Below are 27,493 nucleotides of genomic sequence, written 5' to 3'. Positions count from 1 at the left end.
CTGCCAAGCATATTTTTCCACCTTGGAATTAAGAATTATATGAAATCTCTAATCTTCAGATGTTTTATTTCAGAATTCTCCGTGTGTCTTCTACAAACCTATTCAACATTCCCAGCTTTTCCTCTGCCTTCTCAGTTGTGTTGACTATAGTTGTAATAACTATTTTAATGTCCCCGTCTACTGTTTCCATATCTGTGTCATGAGTCTGCTGACCGGTTTGACTTCCTGCTTCCTCATTTGCCCTGTGATTTTTGACTAAACGGTAGATATTTTGGAGCTTATCTGGTTGGGTACAAGCACAGATGTAAATATTTTTGATATTTTCAAACTCTGTTCTGGATACAGTTTGAACCTTCTGAGATCTGAAGTCTGTTTTTAAGCTTTGTTATATCTGTGCACTGAGAGCACACATTCTTCCATTTCCAGTATTACCTGCATGCATGCTTCTGTCCTGTGATTCTTTTCCCCCTCTGGCCTTGGACAGTTTCCTCACGGTTGTGGGCGGATCAGGGCTCAGCTGAAAAACTGAGAGTGGGAAGCACCTGGAGCTTTCCAGAGACCTAGCTTTCTTCTCTGTGCTCTGTAAATGTGAGTCTCCGTGGGCATCCGGACATGGACTTTTGTCTTCTCATAGTAGAAAGGCTGCTGGAATCCGCCTGGCTTCTCCGCTCATGCAGCCTTGAAATATTTCAGTCAGTTCCAGTCCTGACGTTTGTTCTCCCGATGCAGGAGTTGCTGTCTTGGTCTGACTGGGGTCTAATATCCAAGGACCATATTTCATGTCTGAAGTTTGGGTTTTTTTTCACAGAAAATGATAAATTCCTTTACTTCACCTTTCTCAGATGCTGCCAATAGTAGTAAATAGTAGTTCCCTACAATTGGAATTATCTTACATATTTGAGATATTTTTAAACCTTTTTACTGATACACCCACAAATGCAGTTGATGCTATTTAAAAGTGATATTGGAGTAGTCCCACATTTAGTTCAATGTTCATTGACCTAGCACTTCATTGAATATTGATGAACAATTCCACCAAATTCATTCATAAATTTCTAAGGTTTTTAACAGCAAAGTAAGAAGTCACTTTAACTTTATCCTTAGCCAGAAAATTCCTTCCATTTGTGAGCCGCTGGTTGTATTTGAGAACAAAGCGAATCCAAAGTTGTAGTGATGTGGAAGGAGAAATTCTTCTTAAGAAAGGATGTTAGTCATACCTGGCTTGCAGGAAATCTCCTTGACCAATCTTAAACATACTAAACAGCTGGATCAGTACTTTAAAAAGAACTATAGGCTGGATTTCATTCCAAGTAGAAAATATTTACCATTTTTATGTTCTACTACTTACATAATGATATTATTGATTGAAACAAAATAAACACTTCAAAGCACTCTAAGTAGATTAAACATGCAATAATTACTTAAACATATCACTAAAACAACCTTTTTAGAGCACTGATGTGAGGAATTAAGAGTGAAGGTTCTTAATTTCCATATACTAATAGATATTAATAGGTCACCCAGTAATGAAAAGGAGACTGAGCCATAAATAAATGCTTGAGAAAATAAATCTTACCTAATTTAAACATCACATGATTTGTGCATATATCAAAACAGTATCTGGTATACTATTAATATGAATAATTCATATGTTTTTATATGCCAGTTGAAAATTAAATTGCTTCAGTGTGATGCTTCCTGAGGTTTACAAGATAAACTTCGTATTTTACTACTGCTCAGAAATGGTTCATATTCTGTGATGGCCCCAAAGCCTCTTACTTCTTTCTTTTTTTCTTCTTTTTCTCTTCTTTCTTTTTATTTATTTTTTGTGACTTTCACATCATTCATCTCCATCCTATTCATTTTCCTGTCCGTTTGTATCCACCTTCTGCCCTTGCAACCTCCCCACCAAAATAAAATAAAAGAAGAGAAAACAGAAAAATAAAAGAGAAGGAAAAAAATCTATCTCGTTATGAAGCTGTAGTGTGACACAGTGAGTCTCACAGTAAACCCTTTTATCCATATATCTTTACTTGTAAGTATTCATTGCAGAGAGTCACTGGTCTGGTTTGAGGCCTCTGTCAATGCTGGGCCCTCCTCTTGGTTACCCTGCTCTTGCTCTCTGTTGTAGAAATCCTACAGCTTTGGGTCTTCAGGACTGGTCCCTCCAGAAGATCACAGATGTTGGGGTGGGCCAGCTCTTAACCCTGGTTCTGGGCCTGGGTTGTAGGATTTGTCAGCCCACCAGCTCTCCCTTGTCCTCACCACCAGGGTGAGCTCTCTTGCATAGCCCTGGTGAGTTTACCCCTTGCAGAGATGAGCAAGGAGTGTGGCCAGTTCTCCTGCTTTCACATCCACAGGGTCACATCTACACTTTCAGGGCCACCTACACCTTCAGGGCCACCTCTGCTGTGTTGCCCAGGCATAGTGTAGGGGCCACTCTCCTGAGTGACGCAGCTGATGAGGGTGAGGGGCAGGACCAACCCTCCCACTCTTAAGACCTCAGGGCCAGCTCTCTCACCTGCCTCGGGCATTGATGGGTAGGGGATGGGGCTTCTCTCCCATACCCACGCTGCCACATAACAGCTGGGTAGTAGGGACAGCTCTCCCATGCTCACAACTTTGGGGCTGGTTCACCCACACCTCCACCAATGGGGTTGGCTCTACTGTGCTGCCCACGGGAGGTGCTTGGCCTGCTTTCTCAAGTGTTGCAGCTGGTGGCAGGCAGGGGCAGCTCTCCTGCCTTTATGACCTCAGGGCCAGATATCCAACCTGCCTCAGGCATTGATGGGGGCGGGGGAGGCTGGCTCTTGTAGAGAATAGTACCAAAAGATCTGTCAGGCTCTGTGGCCTTACATTTAAAGGACATAAGGCAATTTCGTCAAAACTCTGACGGCTGCAACACGTGAATTTGAAGTTCGTTATAATTCTAAGGATCTTTGCCACATATGTAATTTAAAAACACTAAATGTCTCCATCAACCAGGGCATTAATTCCCATTAAAGAAAGATTTAGCTTACAGTAATTTCAGACAGTCAAGGTGCCTTAAGGCTAGGGCTTTTAAAACCTTCTTTGAAGGATTACTCTAGAGTCAGTTTAGATATTGAGAGATTATTTGGAGATGAAATCTCACCCCCGATTGCTTCTAAAACAGGTTAACACAAATAAAGTAAGCGGAGCACATGATTAAATGTTTTTTTAATAACTTTAATCTTGCACTATGTGACCTGTGCGTTCTAAGAGATTTACCAAGCATATTAATTCTTCTAAGTTAACTCCTCTATTTTGTGTACAAAAAATAGCAACATTGTAACATTCCATTACACCATTCCCGGTGCTGCTGGGGTCTACAGGGATCTATCTGGTCCTGGAGTTCCTGGTCTTAATCAGGGAACTTCGATGACTAAAGTTGTATTTTAAGTTTAAAGTACTGTGTTTAAGAGATCTATAAAATAAAAATGCCTCAAACCTATAAGCCACACTTGTCCAAGGACAGATAACTTCCTGGAATTTGCTGGGGGCCATTGTTCATGTAAGATGGGAGGAGGGGGGATCTGTGGATAGTATGTAGAGTAAGTAGAAAATTTCTTTTTTTTTTTTTTTGTTTGTTTGTTTTTTGAGACAGGGTTTCTCTGTGTAGCTTTGTGCCTTTCCTGGATCTCGCTCAGTAGACCAGGCTGGCCTTGAACTCACAGAGATTTGCCTGGCTCTGCCTCCCGAGTGCTGGGATTAAAGGCGTGCGCCACCACCGCCCGGCGAAAATTTCTTAATAAAGAAAAATGAAAGAAAAAAATAAAAGAATCCTGTATAATAAAGCAACCTCTGGAGGCATCATGATCCCTGACCTCAAGCTCTACTATAAAGCTATAGTAATAAAAACAGCTTGGTACTGGCATAAAAACCGACATGTGGACCAATGGAATCCAACTGAAGACCCTGACATTAATACACACACCTATGAACATATGATTTTCGACAAAGAAGCCAAAACTGTACAATGGAAAAAAGAAAGCATCTTCAACAAATGGTGCTGGCATAACTCGATGTCAACATGCAGAAGATTGCAAATAGATCCATATCTGTCGCCATGTACAAAATTCAAGTCTAAGTGGATCAAAGACCTCAACATAAATCCAATTATACTGAACTTGATAGAAGAGAAAGTAGGAATGGAATGAATTGGCACAGGAGACCACTTCCTAAATATAACACCAGCAGCACAGACACTGAGAGTGACAATTAATGAACGGGACCTCCTGAAACTGAGAAGCTTTTGTAGAGCAAAGGACACGGTCAATAAGACCAAACAATAGCCTACAGAATGGGAAAAGATCTTCACCAACCCCTCATCTGACAGATGGCTGATCTTCAAAATACATAAAGAACTCAAAAAGCTAGACAAATCTTGTATTCTTTATGAGGTGAAGTAATTTAAAATTATTTTCACAGCAAAGCTGCTAGAAAATTCATTTGTAAAGGATAACTACATTGTTATTATCCATTCTTAATGTCTTTTTCCTCAATTTTTAGCAAATAAAAATTACTTTAACACAGCTCTTCTCATGAATATTTACACCATATAATTTTAATTTTCCGATGGGCACACACAGGTTGCAGTGTTACTTAATAACACTGCTTAGATGAAATCTCAAAGTGGGTCCTCTAACACCTGTGACATTCATTGAGATCAATAATATAAATAAAAAGGCTAACTAGATCTTTTAAAAGAAAAAATAGAGTACCATTTAGAAAATCATTTTTCACGGAGTTTCATATATTTTATGCACGACTTTAAAATATCTGAGTAATTTCTGAGATTAAAAGATAACCTCATGACTGCAATCCTTTAGAATTTAATGAAGATGTTACAGTAAATTTTTCTAAAGGGATAACACATTTGGAATGTATCTCAATACATCGCTCATCCCATGAAATGTCTATGGGAATTAAGATTTTATTATATGTAGAGTTACTGAGTTATTTTATGTATTCTTCAATACCAAATGATTCTATTTCTACTGTATTGACTGCACTTGCCATAAATAATCCATATTAGTACCTATTAGCCCATTGCCTCATTGTTTCTGGTCCATAAAAGAAGCTGAACAAATGCATGAAGAAACTCCTGAATTCTGACAATCATTACACACTTTGTCTCTGTTAGTTAGACTCAACTTCTAAGAGGAAGACAAGAAAAATCTGCAAAATGTTGGAGAAGTGGGGAGCTGGCACACACTTGAATTTTGAAAGCACAGGAAATCACTGAGTGGGAGTCAGACCGCTTATCCTCCAGCTCTGAAGCTACCCGTGACAGGTAAAAATAGCCTGAGGACTCCATCAACATAAGCTGCATTGAAGTTTATGACCCTGGAGAACTGGAAAAAAGCAAGCAACAATATATGATGGTAGACAGTAGAAGATCCTGGCTACAATTTCATGAATACACCCTCCAAGCATCCTCCACTCTTATTAATGATGCATATCCCAGATGTTTGGACTCAAAAAATGACACCATGGGCTATTAGTATACCTGCCTGTTCCTTCCCTAAAACCTAGGATCAAGAACTGAATCTGGCGGAGGTCAAGAAGGCAGGAACCGCTGAACTGAACATGTGATTGAGAAATTGCCTTCATCATCCTGGCTTGTTGGCCTGTCTGGGGGGGCATTTTCCTGATTGTTCATTTGTGTAGTAGGGCTCAGCCCACTGTGGGTGGCACCATCCATAGGCATGTGGGCCTGGGCTGTATAAGAAACTGTAAATGTGAACCTGTCACTAAGCAAGCTAGCAGTGGTTCTCCAGAGTCTCCGTCAATTCCTACCTCCAGGGTCCTGCCCTGGCTTCCCTTGAGGACAGACTGTAACCTATATGCAGAAATAAACTCTCCTTCCCAGGTTAGTGTTGGCTGGGGTTTTATTCCAGCGATAAAAAGCAAACTAAGACAGAAATTTGTACCAGAGATTGGGGTATTTATATCATGGCCCTGGCCATGTCATTTGTGGGTTAAGACTGTGGAAGGGTTTTGGAGCTTTAGGATAGAAAAGCTCCCTAGTGCTCAGAGCTTAATGGACTGTTGTTCTAAGGGAGCTTGGAAGATAAGAATGATTAGAGAAATGCACACAATGGAGGCTTGGGAAGTTTCAGAGGCAAGTTTGAGAGCTCTTCCAAGAATACTGGGACTGTTTAAATGATGCGTTTAAATTAGGAGTCCAAGGAAGCTTTAAAAAGACAGACGATTTTTAAATAAGTCAAACCTGGCCGAAATTAAAACTCCAGAATTATTTTTCCCTAAGTTAGTCCTTTATCCTTTCTTTTGTCTCGTCTTTAACATTTTATTCATATTGTAGGAATTTCTTCTTTACTGCTCCCCTCCCCCGCAATCATTAAGAGTTAAAGAGTACTGATCCGTCCCTACTTTGATGGCACAGGTAGGATTCCAGATTCACATCTCCAGGTACCAAGTGTTAAGCTGAAATGCCATAATCCAATTAGCCTTCGATTATTTCTACTGAACCCAGCAACACCCATTGGGATCTTCAAAATGTAACAGCATCTGAGGTTGGTATTTCTCCAAATAAAACAGCTATTTGTAACGGAATGTTTAAAAGTTTCCTGTCTTTAATTTTATTTTCCTAAATAAGTCTCTAAGGAAAAAAATCAGATGACTATTAACCAAAGTAGAGCCATTGTTTGTGGGAACATACACTTCCATTATGATTAGCACATAGACCTCACTGTGGTGGGATTTGGGGAAGGTAGATTTTACCATCTCTTCTTCCTCCCGCCCCCTCCCTCCTCCTGACACAGCTATCAGGTGAATAGAAAGAAGGCCTTGCTGCTGTGGATATGCATGTATCAGGCCGCTTTACACCTACTTGAGCACTTTTGGAAAACAAAACAAAAACCACAGAAATAAGAAAAAAGAAAGGAAGGATGGGAGGAAGGAAAGAAAGTAAGAGAAAAGAAAAACAGAAAAAGAAAAAACAGTGGCAAGGATTATACAGTCCAAATGGTTTTTCATCTTTATTGATGATGGATGTTCATGTCAGTTTCTTTTCAGTATTTGATCCCTGATCTAATGTTAGGACATTAAACGAAGAAGCCAGGAGCCAAAAGTTTGGGAAAACCATGAGGAAATAACATCTTAAAGAGGCATCTGTCTCCTTGTGTAACTTAGCTGAGAGTAGAATTCTCTTTCCAACAATGAAACTAAGTGGGCATCCCAGAAACTTTTCTGACCTAAGGAACCACTAAAGTTGTGTCCAGGCAGAGAATCAGCATGCTTCCTGCAGGCAGAATTGTGTGACTTTCCATTTTCTGTCTAATGATGTTATCTTAAAATTTTAGGACTTATTTGTGATTGGAATTTTCAGAAATAGTCAAAGGAGCAATAGGCAGTTCTCAGCATTTGGGTCTTGAATGCCTGTGGTGGTTGTCTTCTGAATTGCTCTCTGTATGTTCTGATGTGCAACTACTGATCACCTTGTTATTACTAGATTCTTTGAGATTTAAAAAGATACAAGAAAAAAAGTCAGTGTCAGAACCAGCAATGCCTAGTGAGTGTGTGTCCACAGTCCACAGGCTGTCACAGACTAGAAGGGTAGTGAGCATGAGTCCACAGTCCACAGGCTGTCACAGACTAGAAGGGTAGTGAGCATGTCCACAGTTCACAGGCTGTCACAGAGTAGAAGGGTAGTGAGCATGTCCACAGTCCACAGGCTGTCACAGACTAGAAGGGTAGTGAACATGTCCACAGTCCACAGGCTGTCACAGACTAGAAGGGTAGTGAGCATGAGTCCACAGTCCACAGGCTGTCACAGAGTAGAAGGGTAGTGATCATGAGTCCACAGTCCACAGGCTGTCACAGACTAGAAGGGTAGTGAGCATGAGTCCACAGTCCACAGGCTGTCAGAGTAGAAGAGCAGTGAGCATGTCCACAGTCCACAGGCTGTCACAGAGTAGAATAGTGATCGTATGTCCACAGTCCACAGGCTGCCACAGAGTAGAATAGTGAGCATGTCCACAGTCCACAGGTTGCCACAGCGTAGCAGAGTGGATGCAAGTAACCCAGCGAGTAGCAAGGGGATTGTATTGCTCATGACACCATGGAGGAGCATTTTCAGAGTCTCAAAGTGCTGATCTAGAAAGGGCTTTTTCCCTCTTGTTTGTGGCCAGCAGTTATGCCCAGGCTGCAATGGCAAAGCGAGGAAATGGACATCACCAGGGACTCTGGCGCCCTCTTCACCTACATGTGACATACTTGACAGAGCCCTGCTCCCAAGGCCCTGACTGTGGGCCTGGAGTCATCTTGCTCCCCTGGCATTTACGTTGCAGAGCTCTAACCTTTCCGTCTTGTTAGCATCAGCTGCACCAGTAGAAACGGACTGGGACTCTACGCACACTGGTGATACCTCAGATGGTGGCCAGCTGTGTGAGCTGCCTGTGCGCTGTTGCTGGAGCTGTTCTGATTTTTGACTAAATACAGATTTCCTACACCCCAGAACATAAGAAGCAATACCTTTTTACCATTATTTTTAGAATTTTAAAGTAAAAAAATGATAACTATCCAAAATTCTCTTATTTCAGAACCTCACAGTAGATTGCTTGAACATAGACTCAAGTTCAAAATATCTTCCCCTCTAAGTTTAGATGGAGCATTGACACTAAGTGTTTGGATCAATACCAATAAAAGCTTTTCCATTCAACATGCTCTACATTTCAGTGTATGTGTGGACTTTGTGCATGAGCACAGTGCTCCCATGTGAAAGTATGTGCATGCAGGTATCCAACAATATCAACGCCTGGCTGAGTTAGAAAAATTACATTTCTGGTTCTCCCTGAGAAGAAGAATGCATAAAGCAACATAAACAACCCTCATTTTGTGTTTAAAAAGAAGGCCAATGTCAATCAGTCTCAGAACTGGAAATTTGAATTAAAACCAAAACTATTTTTTTTCCTTTGGGATTTAATGAAACATTGCTACCCAAAGATAGCTGACATGATGAGAGAGATCTAAGACTGCTGAAAGTTGTACAGCCTGATTTAAAACCAAACCCTGAACCCTCTTAAAGAACAACACAATATATTTTACCAAAAAAAAAAAGTGGAAGTGAAATCTTTGCTTTACTGGGACAATGGATATCAGTTAGCTGAGGCTGAAAAATAAGCTGTGATTAATAAGAGATTAATATTATTGAAAGAAAATATTCTGGGAAGTACTTCTTCATGTTCAGCACACAAAGGCTATAATTCAGAGGGAGTCAAGGCTACCAATTACCAAAGTTAAAGCAAGATCAGATAAGCAATTTAAACAGACATATAATCGCTAGTGAAATAGAAGTAATCATTAAGATTCTCCCAACCCAAAAAAGCCCAGGACCAGACAGTTTTAGCACAGAAGTCTACCAGACTTTCAATGAAGAGTTAATACATTTCAAATTATTCCACAAAACAGAAACAGAAGGAATATTGCAAAATACATTTTACAAGCCTAATACTCAAGTCACATAAAGACCCAACAACAACAACAAAAAGAATTACAGATAAATTTTCTTTATGAGCTGTCTTAGTTAGGGTTATTATTGCTGTGAAGAGACACCATGACCTCTTATAAAGGAAACATTTAACTGTGGTGGCTTACAGTTCAGAGGTTCAGTCCATCATGGCAGGGAGCATGACGGCATGCAGGGAGGCATGGTGCTGGAGAAATAGCTGAGAGTCCTACACCTTGCAGGCAAAAGGAAGTCAACTAACTGCCACACTGAGTGAAGCTTGAGAAAAAGACCTCAAAGACCACTCCCCCAGTGACAGCTTCCAACAGAAGGTGTGGCCCAGATTAAAGGTGTGCCCTCTAGCCTCAAGGTCTAGATTAAAGGCGTGTGTCATCCAGCCTCCTCCAATAAGACCACACTTCCCCCAACAAGGCCACACCTCCTAATAGTGCCACTCCTTATGAGTTTATGGGGGCCAAATACATTCAAACTACCACATACAGATGCAAAAATTCTTAGTAAAATACTTGCAAACTGAATCCAAGAACACATCAAAAAGATCATCCATGATGATCAAGGAGGCTTCATTCCAGAGATGCAGGGATGATTCAACATATATAAATAGACAAATGTAATTCATCATATAAACAAACTCAAAGACAAAAAAAATAACAACAACAAAAACAAACAAGCAAAACAAAAGAAAACAAAAACCATGATCATCTTATTAGATACAGAAAAGGCCTTTGGCAAAAATCCAACAGCCCTTCATGATAAAAGTCCTGGAAAGATTAGGGATGCAAGGGACATACCTCAACATAAGAAAGGCAGTTTATATTTACAGCAAGTCCATAGCCAACATCAACTTAAATGAAGAGAAACTCAAAGCATTTCCATTCAAATCAAGAACAAGACAAGTTTGTCCACTCTCTGAATACTTACTAAACATAGTATTTAAAGTCTTAGCTAGAGAAATAAGACAACTGAAAAAAATCAAGGGGATATAAATTGTAAAGGAAGAAGTCAAAGTATCTTTATTTGCAGACGATATGATAATATACATAAGTTACCATAAAAATTCCACCAAGAAACTCGTACAGCTGATGAACACTTTCAGCAAAGTAGCTAGATACATAATTAACTCACAAAATTTGGTAGCCTTCTTATATACAAATGGCAGATAAATTGAGAAAGAAATCAGGGAAATAATACCTTTCACAACAGCCTCAAATTATATAAAATATCTTGGGGGTAACTCTAACCAAGCAAGTGAAAGACTTGTATGATAAAAATTTCAAGTCATTGAAGAAAGAAATTAAAGAAGATACCAGAAGATGGAAAGATCTCCCATGCTCATGAATCAGTAGGATGAACATAGAAAAAAAAAATGGCCATCATACCAAAAGTAAGCTATAGATTCAATGCAGTCCCCATCAAAATTCCGACACAATTCTTCACAGATCTTGAAAAGATAATTTTCAGTTTCATATAGAAATACAAAAGACCTGGGAGCAAAAGCAATCTTGACTAATAAAAGAACTGCTGGAGGTATCACCATTCCTGGTTTCAAGTTGTAATTTAAAACTATACTGAAAAAAACAGCATGGTATTGGCATAAAAACAAACACATCGGTCAATGGAATCAAACTGAAGACTCAAATAAATAAGTGCACACACCTATTGATACCTGATTTTTTTTTTTTTTTTACCTACTACACATCTGATAGAAGACTATTACCTAAAATATATATTTTTGGTTGTGAGCTTAGCCTTTAACAGCTCTGGAAACTAGTTATCAAGAAAACAAATAAAATAAAAATAGGGTACAGATCTAAACAGAAGTGTTAATAGAAGAAATTCAAATGGCTAAGAAACACTTAAAGGAATGTTCACCCTCTTTAGACATCAGGGAAATGCAAATTCAAACTACTTTGAGATTTTATCTTACACCTGTCAGGATGGCTATGGTCAATAAAGACAAGTCACAGCCCACACATGGTGAGGATGTGGAGTTAGGGGAGCACTCCTCCAATGCTGGTATGAATATAAACTTGCACAGCCACTATGGAAATCAGTGTCTGAATTCCTCAGGAAGATGAAAGTTGATCTAACTTAAGATTCAGTTCTACCACCTTCAGACATATATCCAGAGGACACTTCGTCTTGCCACAAAGACACCTGCTCAACCATTTTCACTTCTGCTTTTCATAATAGGCAGAAGTTGAAAGCAACCTAGATGTCCCTCAATAGAAAAAAGAATAAAGAAAATGTAGTACATTTACACAATTACTCAGCTGTTAATAAAAAATAACATCGTGAAATCCAGTTATACAGGGTAAATGAAAAAAATCATGCTGAGTGAGGGATCTCAGACCCAGAAAGACAAATATGGTAATATAAAGACTAATACATGGATATTAGCTGTTAAGTCAATGACAACTAAGCTACAATCCACAGAACTGCACACAGGGGGGGTATAGAGTAAGGGACTAGGGAGGACGGATAGATTTCATTAGGAAAGGGAAATAGAATGGATAGTTATGGATGGATGAGGGGGCTGGAAAGAGAGGATCAAGTGAGTAGGGGGCAGGGAGAAGGGAATGAAGGAGGGAATAATGGGTAGAGACAGCTAAAATTTAGGGCCATCTGAGGGTAGTATAGAAACCTAATAGAGTAGAAGCTTCCTAAATTATATGCATGCAATCTAAATGAAATCATCAAATAATGGGGGAGTCAGATTCCCAATTTGCCATCTCTTGTCACCAAATGAAACTTCTACTACTAGGATTGGGTTACATTTAATTTAGCTGTTGGCCAAAGGGGTCCCATGAGACTCCCCAAACAACCCAGGCTGTTCTTTAGAAACTGAAAGCCGGGCAGTGGTGGCGCACGTCTTTAATCCCAGTACTCGGGAGGCAGAGGCAGGTGGATCTTTGTGAGTTTGAGGCCAGGCTGGTCTACAGAGTGAGATCCAGGAAAGGTGCAAAGCTACACAGAGAAACCCTGTCTCGAAAAACAAAACAAAACAAACAAACAAACAACCCCTCCCCGCCCCCCCCCCCCAAAAAAAAACTAAGGGCAAGGTCCTACCGCTGAAGACAGAACCTCATTGAACATGGAGAAGTCGAGCTGGTGCCTACACAGAGACTTCACCCCCACCAGCATTTTTGGTACAGGAACTCTGCAGGCCACTGAACAGAAATGTAAACAGAAAGCAGCCACCAATCCTTTGATCTACAATGGTGTCCCGCCTGCAACAAATGCTGCAACAATGGTGGCACAAAGTTTGTGGGGGTCACCAATAACTGATGTGACGTAAGGTCCACTCCACGAGATGGAACGCATACCTGACACTGATAGGGTGACCAAGAACCAGAGACTAGATAGCCCATGGACTAGGGGAAAACCAAATATGTTTTTAAGTAGTGATAAAATAACTCGTAATGATATTCTGCTATGCTCAGATCAGTGCCTTGTTCAGACATCATCAGAGAAGCTTCCTCCTGCAGCAGATGGGTATGTTCTAATACAGAGACCCACGGTCAGACATTATGCAGAGTGAGAGACCTTAGAACAAAAGGTCCTAAATGGGATGTCTCTATCAAATCCCTCCCTTTGTAACTCAGGGAATCCTGCAGAAGGGGAGGTGGAAAGAGTGTAAGAGCTGGAGGTGATGATGGACACCCAGAAAACAAGACCCTCTAAGTCAACATGAAGAAACTCATATAAACTCATAGAGACTGAAGCAGCATGCACAGGACCTGCACATGTCTGCACCAGGTCCTCTGCGCGCGCGCGCGCACACACACACACACACACACACACACACACATACATTATAGCTTACAGTTTAGTGTTTTTATGGGATTCTGATGTTGCAGAATATCAGTTTAAGGTGTGTTATTTTGTTTAACATTTGCATTTGTTTAGCTCTGTGAAGCTGTGTTACTTTGCCTGTCAAAAACACCCGAGGGTCTAATAAAGAACTGAATGGCCAATAGCAAGGCAGGAGAAAGGATAGGCGGGGCTGGCAGGCGGAGAGACTATATGGAGAAATCTGGGAAAAGAGAAGCAGAGGAGGAGGAAAACTCCAGGAGCCAGCTACATAGCAAGCTATGGAGTGAGAGTAAGATTTACAGAAGTAAAAGAACAAGAAAAGCCCAGAGGCAAAGGGTAGATGGGAAATTTAAAATTAAGAAAAGCTGACTAGAAACAAGCCAAGCTAAGGCTGGGTATTTATAATTAAGAATAAGCCTCCATATGTGATTTATTTGGGAGCTGGGTGGCGGGTCCCCCAAAAGAGTAAAAAACAAACAAACAAGCAACATTCCGGAGTGTGCAAATGAGTGGGTCTTGGATTATTCTTGAGCCTTATTGTGGGTTTTTCCTTCTTTTGGTTTGCCTTCTCCAATTTTGATGGGACAGCTTTTATCTTAGTCTATTTTATTTTGGTATGGTGCACTGTTATCTCTTAAGAGCTTGTTCTTTTCTAAGGAGAGGTAATGAGAGGTAGTAAGAATCTGAGCTTGGGAATGAGCCAGCACGCAGTGCTCCACCACAAAATATCCATCAACTCCTGTCTAGAATCCTGCCCTATCTTTCCTCAAGGGCAGACTGTAATCTGTAAGCTGAAGTAAACCCTTTCCCCCTCAAGCTGGTTTTAGCCAGAGTTTTATCACAGTAGTAAGAAACGAACTAGGCCATCCAAAATTTACACAACCCCCAAACAACAGAAGGCATGTAGAATGTAATCATCAATGTAATAATTTATGTACATTATTTGGAAAATTACTAAATATATGTTCCACAATATATCTTGATCCCCCTAGGATTCCAAGGAGAGAAGACTCCTGGAGGCAGAATTTGATAAGCTTTTGACGTTATTTATTTTTTTTTATCACTTCCAACAATGATGTGTAGAAATGTTCAGGGGAAGGACGTCCCCTACACCAGGAATCGCTTTTAGATCCCAGCAACCCAATGCTGAGGTTCAAAAGGATGCAGATTATCTCCTTGTTCTCAAGTGTGTTTCTGATAAATAGCCTAGGCTCTGCCTGAGCCACTAATATATTTTATTATACTTTTATAAACCAAAATATTAGAGCATTAACAGAATTGTTTATTATTTCTTTTCTGCTAGTTGTGACTTCTCAATTCTTAGTGATTCTTATTTATAGTAGATTGTGACTATAGTGTTTTAACATTATATACTTTGCATTAGTTAAAATCATCATCAAAACTGAACAAAAAAAAGAAAAAAATAAAGAAGAGGAAATTATGGCCCACAGAATAGACTGGTTTATATAAAACAAGAACAACATCCTGCATTCCCTGTTCTATCCTCAGGCTGCATAACTAACCTCTCAGAATTGTTTCATTGACACTAAACAGACACAAGTAGGCATGGTATTCACAGACACAAAGGACAAGTGTCAGGAGCAGGCTGATTTTTAATAGCCTTCAACCTCATTATTCCTTCAAGCCTCACTTCACCCTGATTTAGCAGTGTGTGGGTGTGCATTTGATATTCAGTGAAACTCAATTTTCGGAAATTTGTGGGGCCAGAATCTTTTTATCTGGAGTATGCCCTTTGTGCTATAATTGATGGATGGAAAATTATATCATACAATCATCACGAAGATACACTCAGAAGTTTATTCAAGGAGTTCAGCATGTTCCAGTAATAAGACATACAAATCAAAGTGGTACTGTCCTCTATGAGATAGCAAGAAGGAGAAAAATCCTATTCGTTTTTGTTTCCTGCCCCCCTCTGCCTTATCTATACAAATTATATTTCTCTTTATAATTGCAAAGACAGCAAAAATTAATTTCCAGCATCATCTACAGACTCAACTGAGGCAATGAAAAAGATAAAGAGCTTCTCATCATCTGAGCCTCCTTGTATGAATGGGAAATTTCCCCAAAATTTAACAAGCAGGCTCCTCCTGACAATCCCCTGGGCAGAGTCAGGTCGTATGCCCTTACTCATGCTAAAAGGGAAGTTGGGAAGAGAAGTTCTGGTCATTTCCATCTTCTAAAAGTGCTGTCTCAACTACAACAAAAACATCAGGGTGAGAGAGGGTTTCTACACATCAGACAATGTAAAGGTGAATTGTACAAGCCTTATGAATGTACAAATGCTATTCAGCATGGGACTCAGAACTGAATACATATAGTAATTTACCTTAGTGTTGATTCCTTTGTTTTTATTAACTTCTAGAATCATCCCTTGTACTTTGAAGACTATGAACATTAGGAAAACTCTATGAATAACAGCATGAGTTCTGAGACTTTTTAACAATTTCCTGTGAAATTAATCAAGATATGATCTGTCAACCTTAAACTCACCTTTCTATAGTTCACTTTATGATGCTGGAATCTGCACTTTAAGGCACCATTTTTCCATTTCCTGCTGGTCCCTTTGGCCTTTGCCGTGTGTGTGGACGTGAGGCTGGGAGCCAGAGAAGGATGAGGGGATTGCTCCCTGTTTGCCTTCCCCATCAGTTTTCCTAAATACTATCCCTAACCACGTGACTCTAAAAACAAGCCCTTGCCCTTTGCAATGGCAGGGCACTCTGGTGGCACTAGCTGATGGCATGTGCAGTTTTCCCAGTCCTCTGAGGACATCTCAGTTACATCCAGCACTTGCTGGCTGGTGTGTCATTTTCAGAGATCTGAGTTTCAGCATCATGGGCAATTCCTCTGGGCTCACAGACACCAGCACCAGCCAACAGTCAGCCCTCACCTTAGGTGCCTAAGTACTTGGATCGTCTAAGTTTTAATCACTGCAACTATCTCTTGATTGCCCAGCAAGAAGGGTGACTACTTCCTGATATTGCTGTCTCCACAATACCTCCATCTAGAGACTCACTTTGCCTCTCAGTTCTCCAGTATGCACTCATCTCTGCTCCATCCATTTGTTCTCTAGTAGGTGAAATCTGTTCTTCTTTAGGAAGGGGATGTAGAAACATTTTTTTTAAACCCAGGAACTTTTATTTAATCTTCATTGTGTGTGTGTGTGTGTGTGTGTGTGTGTGTGTGTGTGTGTGTGTGTGTGTAGGATTTGTGTGTACATGTGTGTGAACATGTGCGTATTCAGGCACACCTATGCATGGGCATGTGGAGGCCGGAGGTCCATATCAGTTGTCTTCCTCTATTGTTCTCCCCCTAACTTTTGAGGCAGGGTGTCCTGTTGCTGTAACAAAAACACTGACTAAAATCAACCAGGGGAGGAAAGAGTTTATTTCATTAGACACTCCCAGGCTACGGTTTGTCACCTGAGGGAAGCTGGGGCAGGAACTTGGAGCAGGGATGGAAGCAGAGACCATGGAGGAATCCTGCTTATTGGTTTGCTTTCTCTGGCTTGCTCGGTCACACTTCTAATAGAGACCAGGGTCACCTGCCTAAGGATGGCAGTGCCCGCACTGGTCCTTCCTACATCAATCCGCAATTAATGGTCGCAGACATGGCCATAGGCCTATCCAATGGGGACCGTTTCTCACATGAGGTTCCCTTTGCTAGCTGTGTCAAGTTGACAATGGATCCTGACTGACACAGAGTGTCTCGCTGAAACTTCAGTTCACCAACTGGCCAGAAAGACCCTGGGACCTACCAATCTCCCTGCCCCAGCTGTGAGACAGAGGCTGAGGATCCCAACTCAGGTCCTCCGCACATGCAACAAGCCTTCTTCCCAGCCCCAACTGCCTATTATTTTGATGCTTAACTACTCCATTATTTTTCACCCTCTTGAAGGTTTTAACGCTTTAGTTTGCAATTCTTGGCCACCACCATCACACAATTCTAACTAAAAAGCTCTGTGATAATACAACAGCACCTCAACCATTTTCTTGGAGTTTAAATTTTTTTTTAGTTCTCTACTCCACAAGTGTTCCCAGGCTCTGAAGTCATGTTTTAAAACTGAGATGGACCACAGAGAACTGTGGCTAGCCAGCAAGGAAGGATGCTATGCACGGGGAGGGAGGCAGGGCATCGTGACATTTTGGAAACAGGCTCAGCAGGCAATGGGGGGCTACAGGAAAGGAACTGGCAACCGTGTCAGTCATGAGAGGTGTGGGGCAGACAGAACACGTCCTTGTCGTCCTTGTTCTTTATGCTGGCATTATGCTAGCACAAGGCCGCTGTTCCAGAATGTCCAGAGCAACCCAGACCATTTAACCAGTAGCTACAAGAGTTCATTTCAAGGAGAAATAATTAATACTCAGGAAGACTTAACGATCTGCCTCAAAAGGCTGACTGACTTCACTCGAAGCCAAAAGGGAAAATACCATTCAAATTTAATTTAAAATTCTCAGAATTGCTATTAAAGGGGGGTGGGGAACGAAAGCCCCAAAGTTACAGCAGGAGAACCACTGAAATATACAGAGAAAGTTGACGGGGGACCGGGAGATAGGTTACACAAGAGATACAATTGTACCTGTAACATATTTACCACAGACTTTGCAATCTGATTTCTGCCCCTGTGCTTGCAGCAGCCAGCCTAAACACAGGCTTTTCACTGTGTGGTCCCACACTGCTGCCGCCATTGCCGGTGCCTCTCCTACCACCCATTGCCTGCTGAGCCCCTGTGTCCAAAATGTCAGCATGCCCGGCCTCCCTCCCCAAGTGCAGCACTCCCCCTCATTCTCCAGCCAGCTCTCTGTGGTCCATCTCGATTTTCAAGGCATGACTTCAGATTACCCTGAGTTCCCAAATGTCCCGCTTTTCATAGCCATCTATAGCTTTTTGGTCGACAATAAGCTATTTCAAAAATGCCAATAATTTCTCACAAGTTCAAACTTGCTTTGCTTTCCATGCATGAAATATTTAGGGAAAGGGTTTTAATTTTTTTCCCCTTTAAGTTAACCCTTAGTTTCAGAGCTCTTTTGATAGTTTGTTTCAAAGATGTTTGGTTTGAATGTGGTAGTGAGGACTCTAAACCAGAATTCTGTGGTTGGGTAAAATGATAATTTAAAAACAGCCATCAACTTAACTTTTCAGGCCTAGAATAGAGAACTCGGGCCTTTGCCCCACTGTTTTAAGTGAGGCACCCTGTCTGGAACATCCCTGACGAGACCCATTGTTTCCTTAATTGATGTAACTCCAGCATGTGGAAAATTCTGGTGCTAAGAACATCCGTTTCTCATGCACTGATGGACACCATGGTTATATGACTACACGGACGCACACTCACTGTGATAAACCGAAGAGCAACAGCCACAGACATGGGCAACTAGAAAGAACAAGCAGAAAACTGTGGGCTTCACATCACAGGAAATGAATGGAATGGCAATGAGGGAGCAGGGGATGACTTTATTCACAGAGACGAGGGGATATCGCTTTGTGTCCTGTGAAATGAATAGACCGGGCATGTCATTACACAGAAAAACAAAATCAAACAAACAAAAACAAACAACAACAACAACAAACCGTGGGAACCAAGCTCCCACTTTTGTGTAATAAGGTGATACATTTTAAGCACAAAGTGATGTAGTTTAAAGAAGACAATAACACATGATATTGAACTGAGGGTACCTTGGAGAGGACATGGAAGGCACAGGGTTAGCATAATTACTGACCTCCTAACTGCAGGTGAGGAGAGTAGATGTTAGGTCATGGAACTGTGCTACCCAGTTAGAAGGCTCGGCAGCAGTAAGAGAGATAGATGGTCACTTGAACCAGGGGTTGGTAATGATGAAAACAAATGGTCCAATTCATGTTGTTGCCTGCCATCAGACAGGCAAAATGCAGTGGGATGACTGGGCAGTAACAAATCAAGGACCAACCCCAGGATTTTGGGGAACAATTGTTGAACGGTGGTGTCACCAAGATGACAAAATACTGGTGGGCACTGCCACAGTTCTAGGTTAGCATTAGAGAAGAAGAAATTTCTGCATATGCAGACGCAAGACAGCCTGAATACAAAAAGGAGGAGATAAGTGAATGTGGAGAATGACAGCAGTTGGTCATAAGAAGTTCATTCTTGCAAGGCACACAAGGAGGGCTCTCTTCAAAATAAGATCATACTTAAAGTGAAATCATTCTTATTAAAAAAAAAACAGGACCATTGGCATGCATTTGTATGAATGTATTTTAAAAGATTTGTTTATTTTTATGTGCATGAGTGTTTTGTCTTCACATAGCCAAGTTCACCAGTGCTTGCAGCGTCCACAGAGGCCAGAAGAGGGCATCTGATCCCCCAGAACTGGAGTTACAGATAGTTGTAAACCAGCCTATGGATGCTAGGAACTGAACCCAGTTCTCTGCAAGAGCAGCAAGTGCTCATCCATGGAGCCATCTCTCCAGTCCTGAAATCACCATCTTATAAAAGCCAACAACAGACTATCATGCATCTAAAACATAGCATTCCATGAGGAACGAAGACAGATATTAAGAACTAGCAGTGAGAAAAAAGAAGCAGAATGGATAATCTGACTCGAGCTGAGCCAACTGCAGCTTCTGTCTTAAGGTGTGGACTGAAGATCAAGTGGTCTTCACATCTACTTTGAGGAAGACTCAAAAGTTGATATGATGACATGTTAATACAGGAACAAGATTCTGCCCTCATGTCACAAGTCGGAAAAGAGAAGAGAAAATGCTGGGGAGAACATTCAGAGTGCAAAAAGTCCTGCTGGCTCCAGCTGCTTGGCTGAGTTTCTCCACAGACCTCTGTAAACGTCCAGGAAACCCAGCCCCCCGACGTGTGGATCTTGTTATTTTCACTGCAATGAAGGGTAAGACTGCACCACAGAACAGTTCCATGGAAGATCACCCCATTTTGGACAAGAACGAAGTGTCCTGTCAGTAGGAGAGCATGTGAAAAGGGGTTACATCGAGGGACACAGATGTCTCTCCTATTCACATCTCTACACCGGCCCATGTAATATACATGTGCCACTGTGCCAGAAAGAAAAACACCTGTGTGGGACCAACATCAGATGACAGAGCTGGATACACGAACACATAAAAAGCCAGCTGGTAAACTGCAAATACCTCACATGGAAGGCTGACCAAGACTCACCTGTGACAGCTTTGCACACCCCTCAAATCACCCAGATTTAAAACGTTTAGTTGGTGTAATATATAAAATATACAAACATGTACTGAATTTTCATAAGCTGAACGTAACTGTGCAATCAGTTTTTATCTGTCCAGATTTACAACATCAAATAAGAATCAATTGAATCAGTCTACAGTTGGTCTGCTCTTTTGAACATGGCTCTGATTTGTGAATTTTCTTGGCCCTTCCCACAACCATGTTAGCTTGAATGTTATGCCAGTTTTAGAAGAGGAAACTAAGGCTTAAGAGATTTAGGGATATTCCCAAGCTCATGTACAAAGAAACCAAACTCGGCTCTGACTCCCAAAGGGCTCCTAACTGCTGCCTGCCTTATTTGGACAAAGTGATGTGTGTCTGATAACAAAAGATTCAAAGATTAAAATAAGTCTTTAATATATACACAATATTGCCATTATTGAACTTAGTCCTTACAAAACAAAGCCAGTAATTACAAGAGACACTCTAGGCATAGACTTAAGAACAGGGATTGGAGGCAAATAAAAACATGTTTTAGAAACATGAGCCAGAAAACAAGACTTACTGCGGTGAGTGGGACTGGGTTCAGGGACAATGGACAGGAGATCCAACTGAAGTTGAAAAGGTAGATATGAGGAGAGAATAGAAGCAATGAAAACCATCCCTGACTTGGCAAGCCTAGGAAATTAGGGTGACACAATAATCTAGAATACAGTTGCTTTTGTATAGAGTGAGAATAAGAATTTGATATTCAATATTCATGTAACCAGGACTGATGTATGTCGTAGAATATGATTTTAAGGTGGGTTACATTTGTTTTAGGCTGTGGAACATTTGGATCATTTGCTGAATGATCCAAAGATGTGTTGCATTCCTTTATGTTGCATTTGTTTAACTCTGTGAAACTGTGTTACTTTGCCAGTCTAGAATACCTGAGGGTCTAATAAAGAGTTGAATGGCCAATAGCAAGTCAGGAGAAAGGATAGGAAGGGCTGGGAGGCAGAGAGAATTTATAGGAGGAGGAGGAGAAGAAGAAGAAGAAGAAGAAGAAGAAGAAGAAGAAGAAGAAGAAGAAGAAGAAGAAGAAGAAGAAGAAGAAGAAGAAGAAGAAGAAGAAGATCTAGGAGCAAGAGAAGGAGGAGGACATCAGGGGCCAGCCACCCAGCTACACAGCCAGCCACAGAGTAAGAAGTAAGGAATATACAGGAATAGAGAAAGATAAAAGCCCAGAGGCAAAAGATAGATTGGACAGTTTAAGTTAAAAGCTGGCTAGAAACAAGCCAAGCTAAGGCCGGACATTCATAAGAAGGAATAAGCCTCCATGTGGATTTATTTGGGAGCTGAGTGGAGGGTGCCCAAAGAGTAAAAGAGCCTAAATAGTTAAAAAAAACAACCAACTACAGATGTACATTGTAACATGAATGGCTAAATAGTCTTACAACAAAAAAACAAAACAAAACCCGGAGCCAGATATTGGGGTGCAAGCTGAAATATCAGAGAGGCAGAGCAGCAAGCCACTAGTTCTTACTTACCTGAACAAAATCCTCCGTCTAGCAAGCTCCTCTCTCCACCCTGCCTTATCACTTCCTCTCTCCACCCAGCTCTATCACTATCTTCCTGTCTGTCTGTACAGACCTCCAGATCTCTGTGGTTAACTAGTGGCTAGCTCCTCCTTCTGATTTTCAGGCAAGCTTTATTTGCTAGAGCACAAATAAAGTATCACCACAGTACATGTAGAGTAAAATTTTATGGCATCTTTTCCCAGTGTTTCTCTTTTCTTTCATCTTCTGTCTCCCTCCCTCCCCTCCTCTGTGATCTGCATATTCATGTATGTGTGAGGATATGTTCCTGTGAGCATATGTGGGGAGATGGGGAATGTCAAATATCTTCTATAGCTCACCTCCTTCTTTTTTATTTTTAAAATCATAGTTGTTTATTTAGTGTGTGCGCATAAGTGTGTGTGTGTGTGTGTGTGTGTGTGTGTGTGTGTGTGTGTGTGTGTGTACCCACCCATGTACCATAATGTATGTGTGGAAAATAGAGAAAAAGTTGCAGTTCTTTCCTTCTACCATATAGGTCCTAGAGGAAACTCACGTCCTGGGACTTGGTAGCAAATGCCTTTAACCACTGAGTGGTATTGCCATCTTTGATCTTATTTTTTTGACAGGGTCTCTCGGTGAGCCCCAAACTCACTGTTTTTGCTCAGGTGGCTGGCCATTGAGTTCCCAGAGTCCACTTGTTTCTATCCCCAGTGCTGGGCTAGAGGCAGTGTACTAGGCTTTAACATATGTACTAGGCTTTAACATATGTACTGGGCTTTAACATATGTACTGGGCTTTAACATATGTACTGGGCTTTAACATTTGTACTGGGCTTTAACACATGTACTAGGCGTTAACATATGTACTGGGCTTTAACATTTGTCCTGGGCATCTGATGTCTGTTCCTGCTTGCACAGCAGTGCTCTTCCCCACTGAGACACTCCCAATCCACACTTGCTTTTCCTGTAGGTAAAATTAGAGGGATGTGTGTTTGTATTCATTACTTTGGGTGATTTCTTATGATAACTAACTGAATAATAGCATAATTAATGTGGGAAGAGTGTATGGATTTTTTTAAATTAATCCTGGTAAACATCCTCCCTTGGGACCTGTTCTGTATGCTCAGAGAATAATTTGTTTTGGCTTTATACTCAGTAATGACTCACTCAAGTATCCCAGCCAGTCACCAGAGCTGGAGAGATGGCCCAGCAGTGAGGAGGGTTTACTGCTTTTCCAAAGGACCTGAGCTCTGTTGCCAGGACTCAGGTAGGGCAAACCCCAGCTATAGGGCTCTGAGGGTCTACAGGGACCCTCCTCTGGCCTCATGGCATACACAAGCACACGTTCATATAAATATATAAAAGTAAATATTGGGGGGGGGGGGGGAAGAAACCAGTGACTATATTGGAAGATTTTAGCCGGCATAGTTAAACATTTGTGTCATCTGGACAACAACGGCCTGAAGTTCAAAACAAATACTGAAATTTACATATTCATAAATGTGTATTTGCTTCCGCAATTAGTTCATAAGGTTGTACTCCAATATAAAATTTTATATTTTATAAAATATTACCTTATATTTTTTTCCTCAAAACTAGAATGGTCAGATTCATTTTTCTTCAAGTCCATTGATTTCATATCTTAAAGGAAAGGCAGTAATCTCTATACTTTAGGCCTATATTTACCTTATTCAACCTTCTTCCATTTCTAAACAAACTGAATAAAACAAGGAAAGCAACAAAGAAATAAGCTGAAAGAATGGGGAAGGAGATGTTGATGAGCCAGTAACAGCGCTAGAGCCCAATATGAACTCAAGAGAGAATGTAAGCAGCTCGACACACCTGTAGGGGCGGCACATCCTTCAGATCTGAGAAACTAGTTTGCTATGCACATTAACTCCGTATATTTTCTTGCAATACCCCATACCCTTTTTCCTGTACTTTAGAGCTCATCACACACATGCACTTCTTGATGCCTTTTACAGGAGGAGATGACCCATACTTAAACACACATCGCTGCTATTTCTTACTTACAGCAACTGCCTCCAGGATTTGCTTCACCGCATCCGCAGCGTCACGCTCACTATAATATCCCTTTTCCACAATCCTGGGAAAAAAGAAATGCAAAATGCTTCTCAGACACATACATTTAGTTGAGCGGCTATTAAAGGAAGTTAATTAAATCAACGTCAGAGAAGATACATCTGAACAATTGCAACAGCCTTTTCCAACAGCGGGGGAAGAGTCCATAAACTGCCATTCGAAAATCCTGGCTTTGCTAAGAAAATGAAAAACATTCATTTTCTCTCATCTTAAGCCACCCACTCTCCTTAATGAGCGGAGACCTTCTTATTTTAACTTTACATTGTAAATGATTTTAAACGTATGCCAAGTAGATGTTATACTCTATATACCCCAATGACTAATTTACAGCCAATCTTTACCTTGTCTATTTACTTTCTTTCCTGTTCTATTATTTTACATCAAATAGCAGTTACTCAAACAATAGTCTTTTCAAATCATCACCACACCCACAATGTCATATCTGTAAAATACAGTAAACCTTTAATATTATCAAACATGTTGCATTGCAATTCCCCAAGTAACTGAACATGTTAAATTTTTGTTGATTAGAAGTTATTTTTAAATAAAATTCATGAAAGTTGGGTGGTTATTTTTCAGAAAAATAACTTCATTTTGTTTTTGTTTCTTTTAAATGTTACAGCAAGAAGCTCTGCATTCTCAAAGCAACTGAAATTGATAACAGAATTTAAAACCTCTAATACGTGTTGAAATTAGAAGATAGAGGAGGAGGAAATGTAGGACATAATAGTTATAATAAAAATAAAAAAATAAGAAAAGTCCTTAAAGAATATAGTTATTAAAATTCAGAAAGGTACATGATTTTATTTTCCACCCAGCTATTTATAAAAATGGCAAAACAAAACTCATAATCTCTTAAAAGAATGAAGATAGCATATCCTAATATCTACCATTGTTTTATCATTTAGACACTTAAAATTTATTTTATTTCTCCTAATTGTGGATGTTGATCATATTCACTTCTCCAACGCCTCCTGGATCTACATCCCTTTCCTTACCCATTTGATAAGCTGTCTGTCTGTCTGTCTGTCTCTCTCTCTCTCTCTCTAACTCATCAAGTCCAATCTGTGCTTCCCATATACTCTGAACGTGTGACCTTCTACTAGAGTGACAGACCTACTGAAGGTCACGTCCTCAAAAAAAGTTGACTCTCCCTCTCCCAGCCGTTACCAACTCTCAACAGTTCCTTGGCTAAGGGTCAGACTTGACGTTCAACTCTTCTCTCCATGCTGGAATTTCTGTCTGTGTTTGAGAAGTTCTTGTGCTAGACACTTATTGTGCATCAGGTCAAATAAAACGAAGGATTGCAAAAGCTGGGGTATTTATTATTTGCTTACATCTACTTACAAAAATGTCAATTGAAATAAAGTATTTTACACATACATGTCTTGATTGATTTAGTGTGTTGGGGTGTGTGAGTGGGTGTAGGTACCATGACACTCTTGTGGAAGTCACAGAACAATTTACAGGGATTGAACTCAGGAGGTCAGACTTGGCGGCGTGAGACTTCACCTGTGGAGCCATCTCACTGGTCCTGAAATAAATGCCTAAACTACACTTTCTGAACATTTAAATTTTGAATCTGAGAGAAGAGGGAAAGGTCTTCTGTGACAGAGAGGGCTGAGCACCTTGACTACCACATTATCACCTTCTCCATTTTGTGCTTTATGTAGATTTTATGACCTAACCACTGACCACCACAAAGGTGACTGCTGTCTTCCCTACACAGTCTACCTGCAACCTCCGGGTTTCCATGGTTATGGTAGAGGAAGAGAATTGTTACAAAAAAACAGTGCAGGATGACAACTGATAATTACCTTGTTTTGCAACCTTTCATTCTTACTGCGAAGTGGGTAAAATAATTTACTTCATGGCTTTCAAAACCTTTGGATCTCCCTCATGCCCGTTTACTTAGGATAAAGCTTTATCCTTATAAAAATCCTTATATTTCTATATATTTTATAACACTTTATCACAACCATTTTGTGGCACTCCTCCAGGGTTAGCTTGCACAACTAAGCACAGTTACTTCTAGTTGTCTATCAAATCCCCAGTCCTTAGAGGTCTCAGTACCATTTGGAAAGGCAATGCTTTACCAGTTAGAATTTCCTCATTGGACTTTGGTTTAAGTCTCAAGCTTTGACCTAGATGAAGTGTTTGTGTGTATTTATTTGGGTATAATATAGGTTAAGTGCCTGGTATGAACTGAATCTTTGTATACTCTAACACTTAGTATGTTAAACCCTAGTTTGCCTATGGACCTGTTCTAATGGCATCATCTGTGAGGAAGTGGACTTTGGTGGATAATTGGGACACAAGGGTGGGGCTCTCGTAAGTGGGATTAACGTTCTTATAGAGGAGATGTTATCCCTTGTACCACAAGGAAATAGCATCTTCAGAAATCAGCCCCTCACCAGAAGCCGATCTTCTAACATCTTAATCTTGTACTTCCCAGACGCAGAATTGTAAGAAATATATTTCTGTTGGTTATAAGCTACCCAGCCTAAGGAACTTTGTTATACCAGTGTTAATGAACTAGTGCAGTGTCTGGGCTTACAAATTATTGTATGAATGTTCAGGACTGTTTGGATGGAGGAATGACAATCAGTAAAATAACTCATCTAATTAATAGAGAGGGTGCATTACGACAGACGTATTCACTCATTCAATAGGTATCATGGAGTGACTGTTGTGTTGGGCACTCAGGAATGAACAAGACATGCTCTCTGCTGAGATGGGGTTTCTCCGTCTATAAGGAGCAGAACAATCAACAGTCTAAATGCGGTGATACAGGCACTGGGGACTAGCTGGAGAAGTCTGAGAAAGGTAGTAATCTAGGGCTGGAATCTTGTGGGTGGAGAGATAGCTCAGCTCAGACCTGGAAAGTGAACCTAAGTTTCCCACACACAAAAAGGAAGGGAATAGGGCAGAGAGTGTGTGAGGGGTACGGGATCAGACAGGCAGGAAACTATTCTTGAAAGTGGGAATTAGAACAGGAGGATAGGTGGCAATATGCCTTGCTGTCTAACATATGCCAGGTTCTTTCTGGAAGTAAAGAGGATAAGGTTTGATTTGGTCCACGTAGAACTATAGGTAATAAAGGAATTATCATAGATCTATACACTCATATACAGATATATGCGATGCCAGAGCTTATATGATGGAAAGATTTATTAATTTTCCTCTACCTCATCTCAGTCTGAATCCACATACTTTATCATGGCTTCTATGACCTTTCCTCTGATGCTCTTCTAGGATTTTTCCACTAAAAGGAATTTTGTTCCCAGACAGTTTTTAATCTTTGTCACAGGGTTAGGTTTCTGGGCTT

At 40.6% G+C, this 27,493-nt stretch overlaps 1 protein-coding gene across 2 annotated transcripts in view; it reads right to left on the bottom strand.

Annotated features, from left to right (window-relative positions):
• Camk4 (calcium/calmodulin dependent protein kinase IV) overlaps positions 1 to 27,493 on the bottom strand; it is a 233,554-nt gene that overhangs the window by 48,482 nt on the left and 157,579 nt on the right. For both annotated transcript variants that reach the window (XM_052741806.1, XM_052741808.1), the window contains one exon: positions 24,097 to 24,169. In XM_052741806.1, the coding sequence (XP_052597766.1) occupies positions 24,097 to 24,169 (73 nt within the window). The remainder of the gene's footprint in view (positions 1 to 24,096; positions 24,170 to 27,493) is intronic.

The sequence above is a fragment of the Peromyscus californicus genome, unplaced genomic scaffold, assembly GCF_007827085.1.
Source record: "Peromyscus californicus insignis strain IS unplaced genomic scaffold, ASM782708v3 Scaffold_17__1_contigs__length_78620276, whole genome shotgun sequence".
Classification (NCBI taxonomy): domain Eukaryota; kingdom Metazoa; phylum Chordata; class Mammalia; order Rodentia; family Cricetidae; genus Peromyscus; species Peromyscus californicus.
Note: the sequence above shows the minus strand (reverse complement) of the source record. Positions and strands in the feature narration are given on the sequence as shown.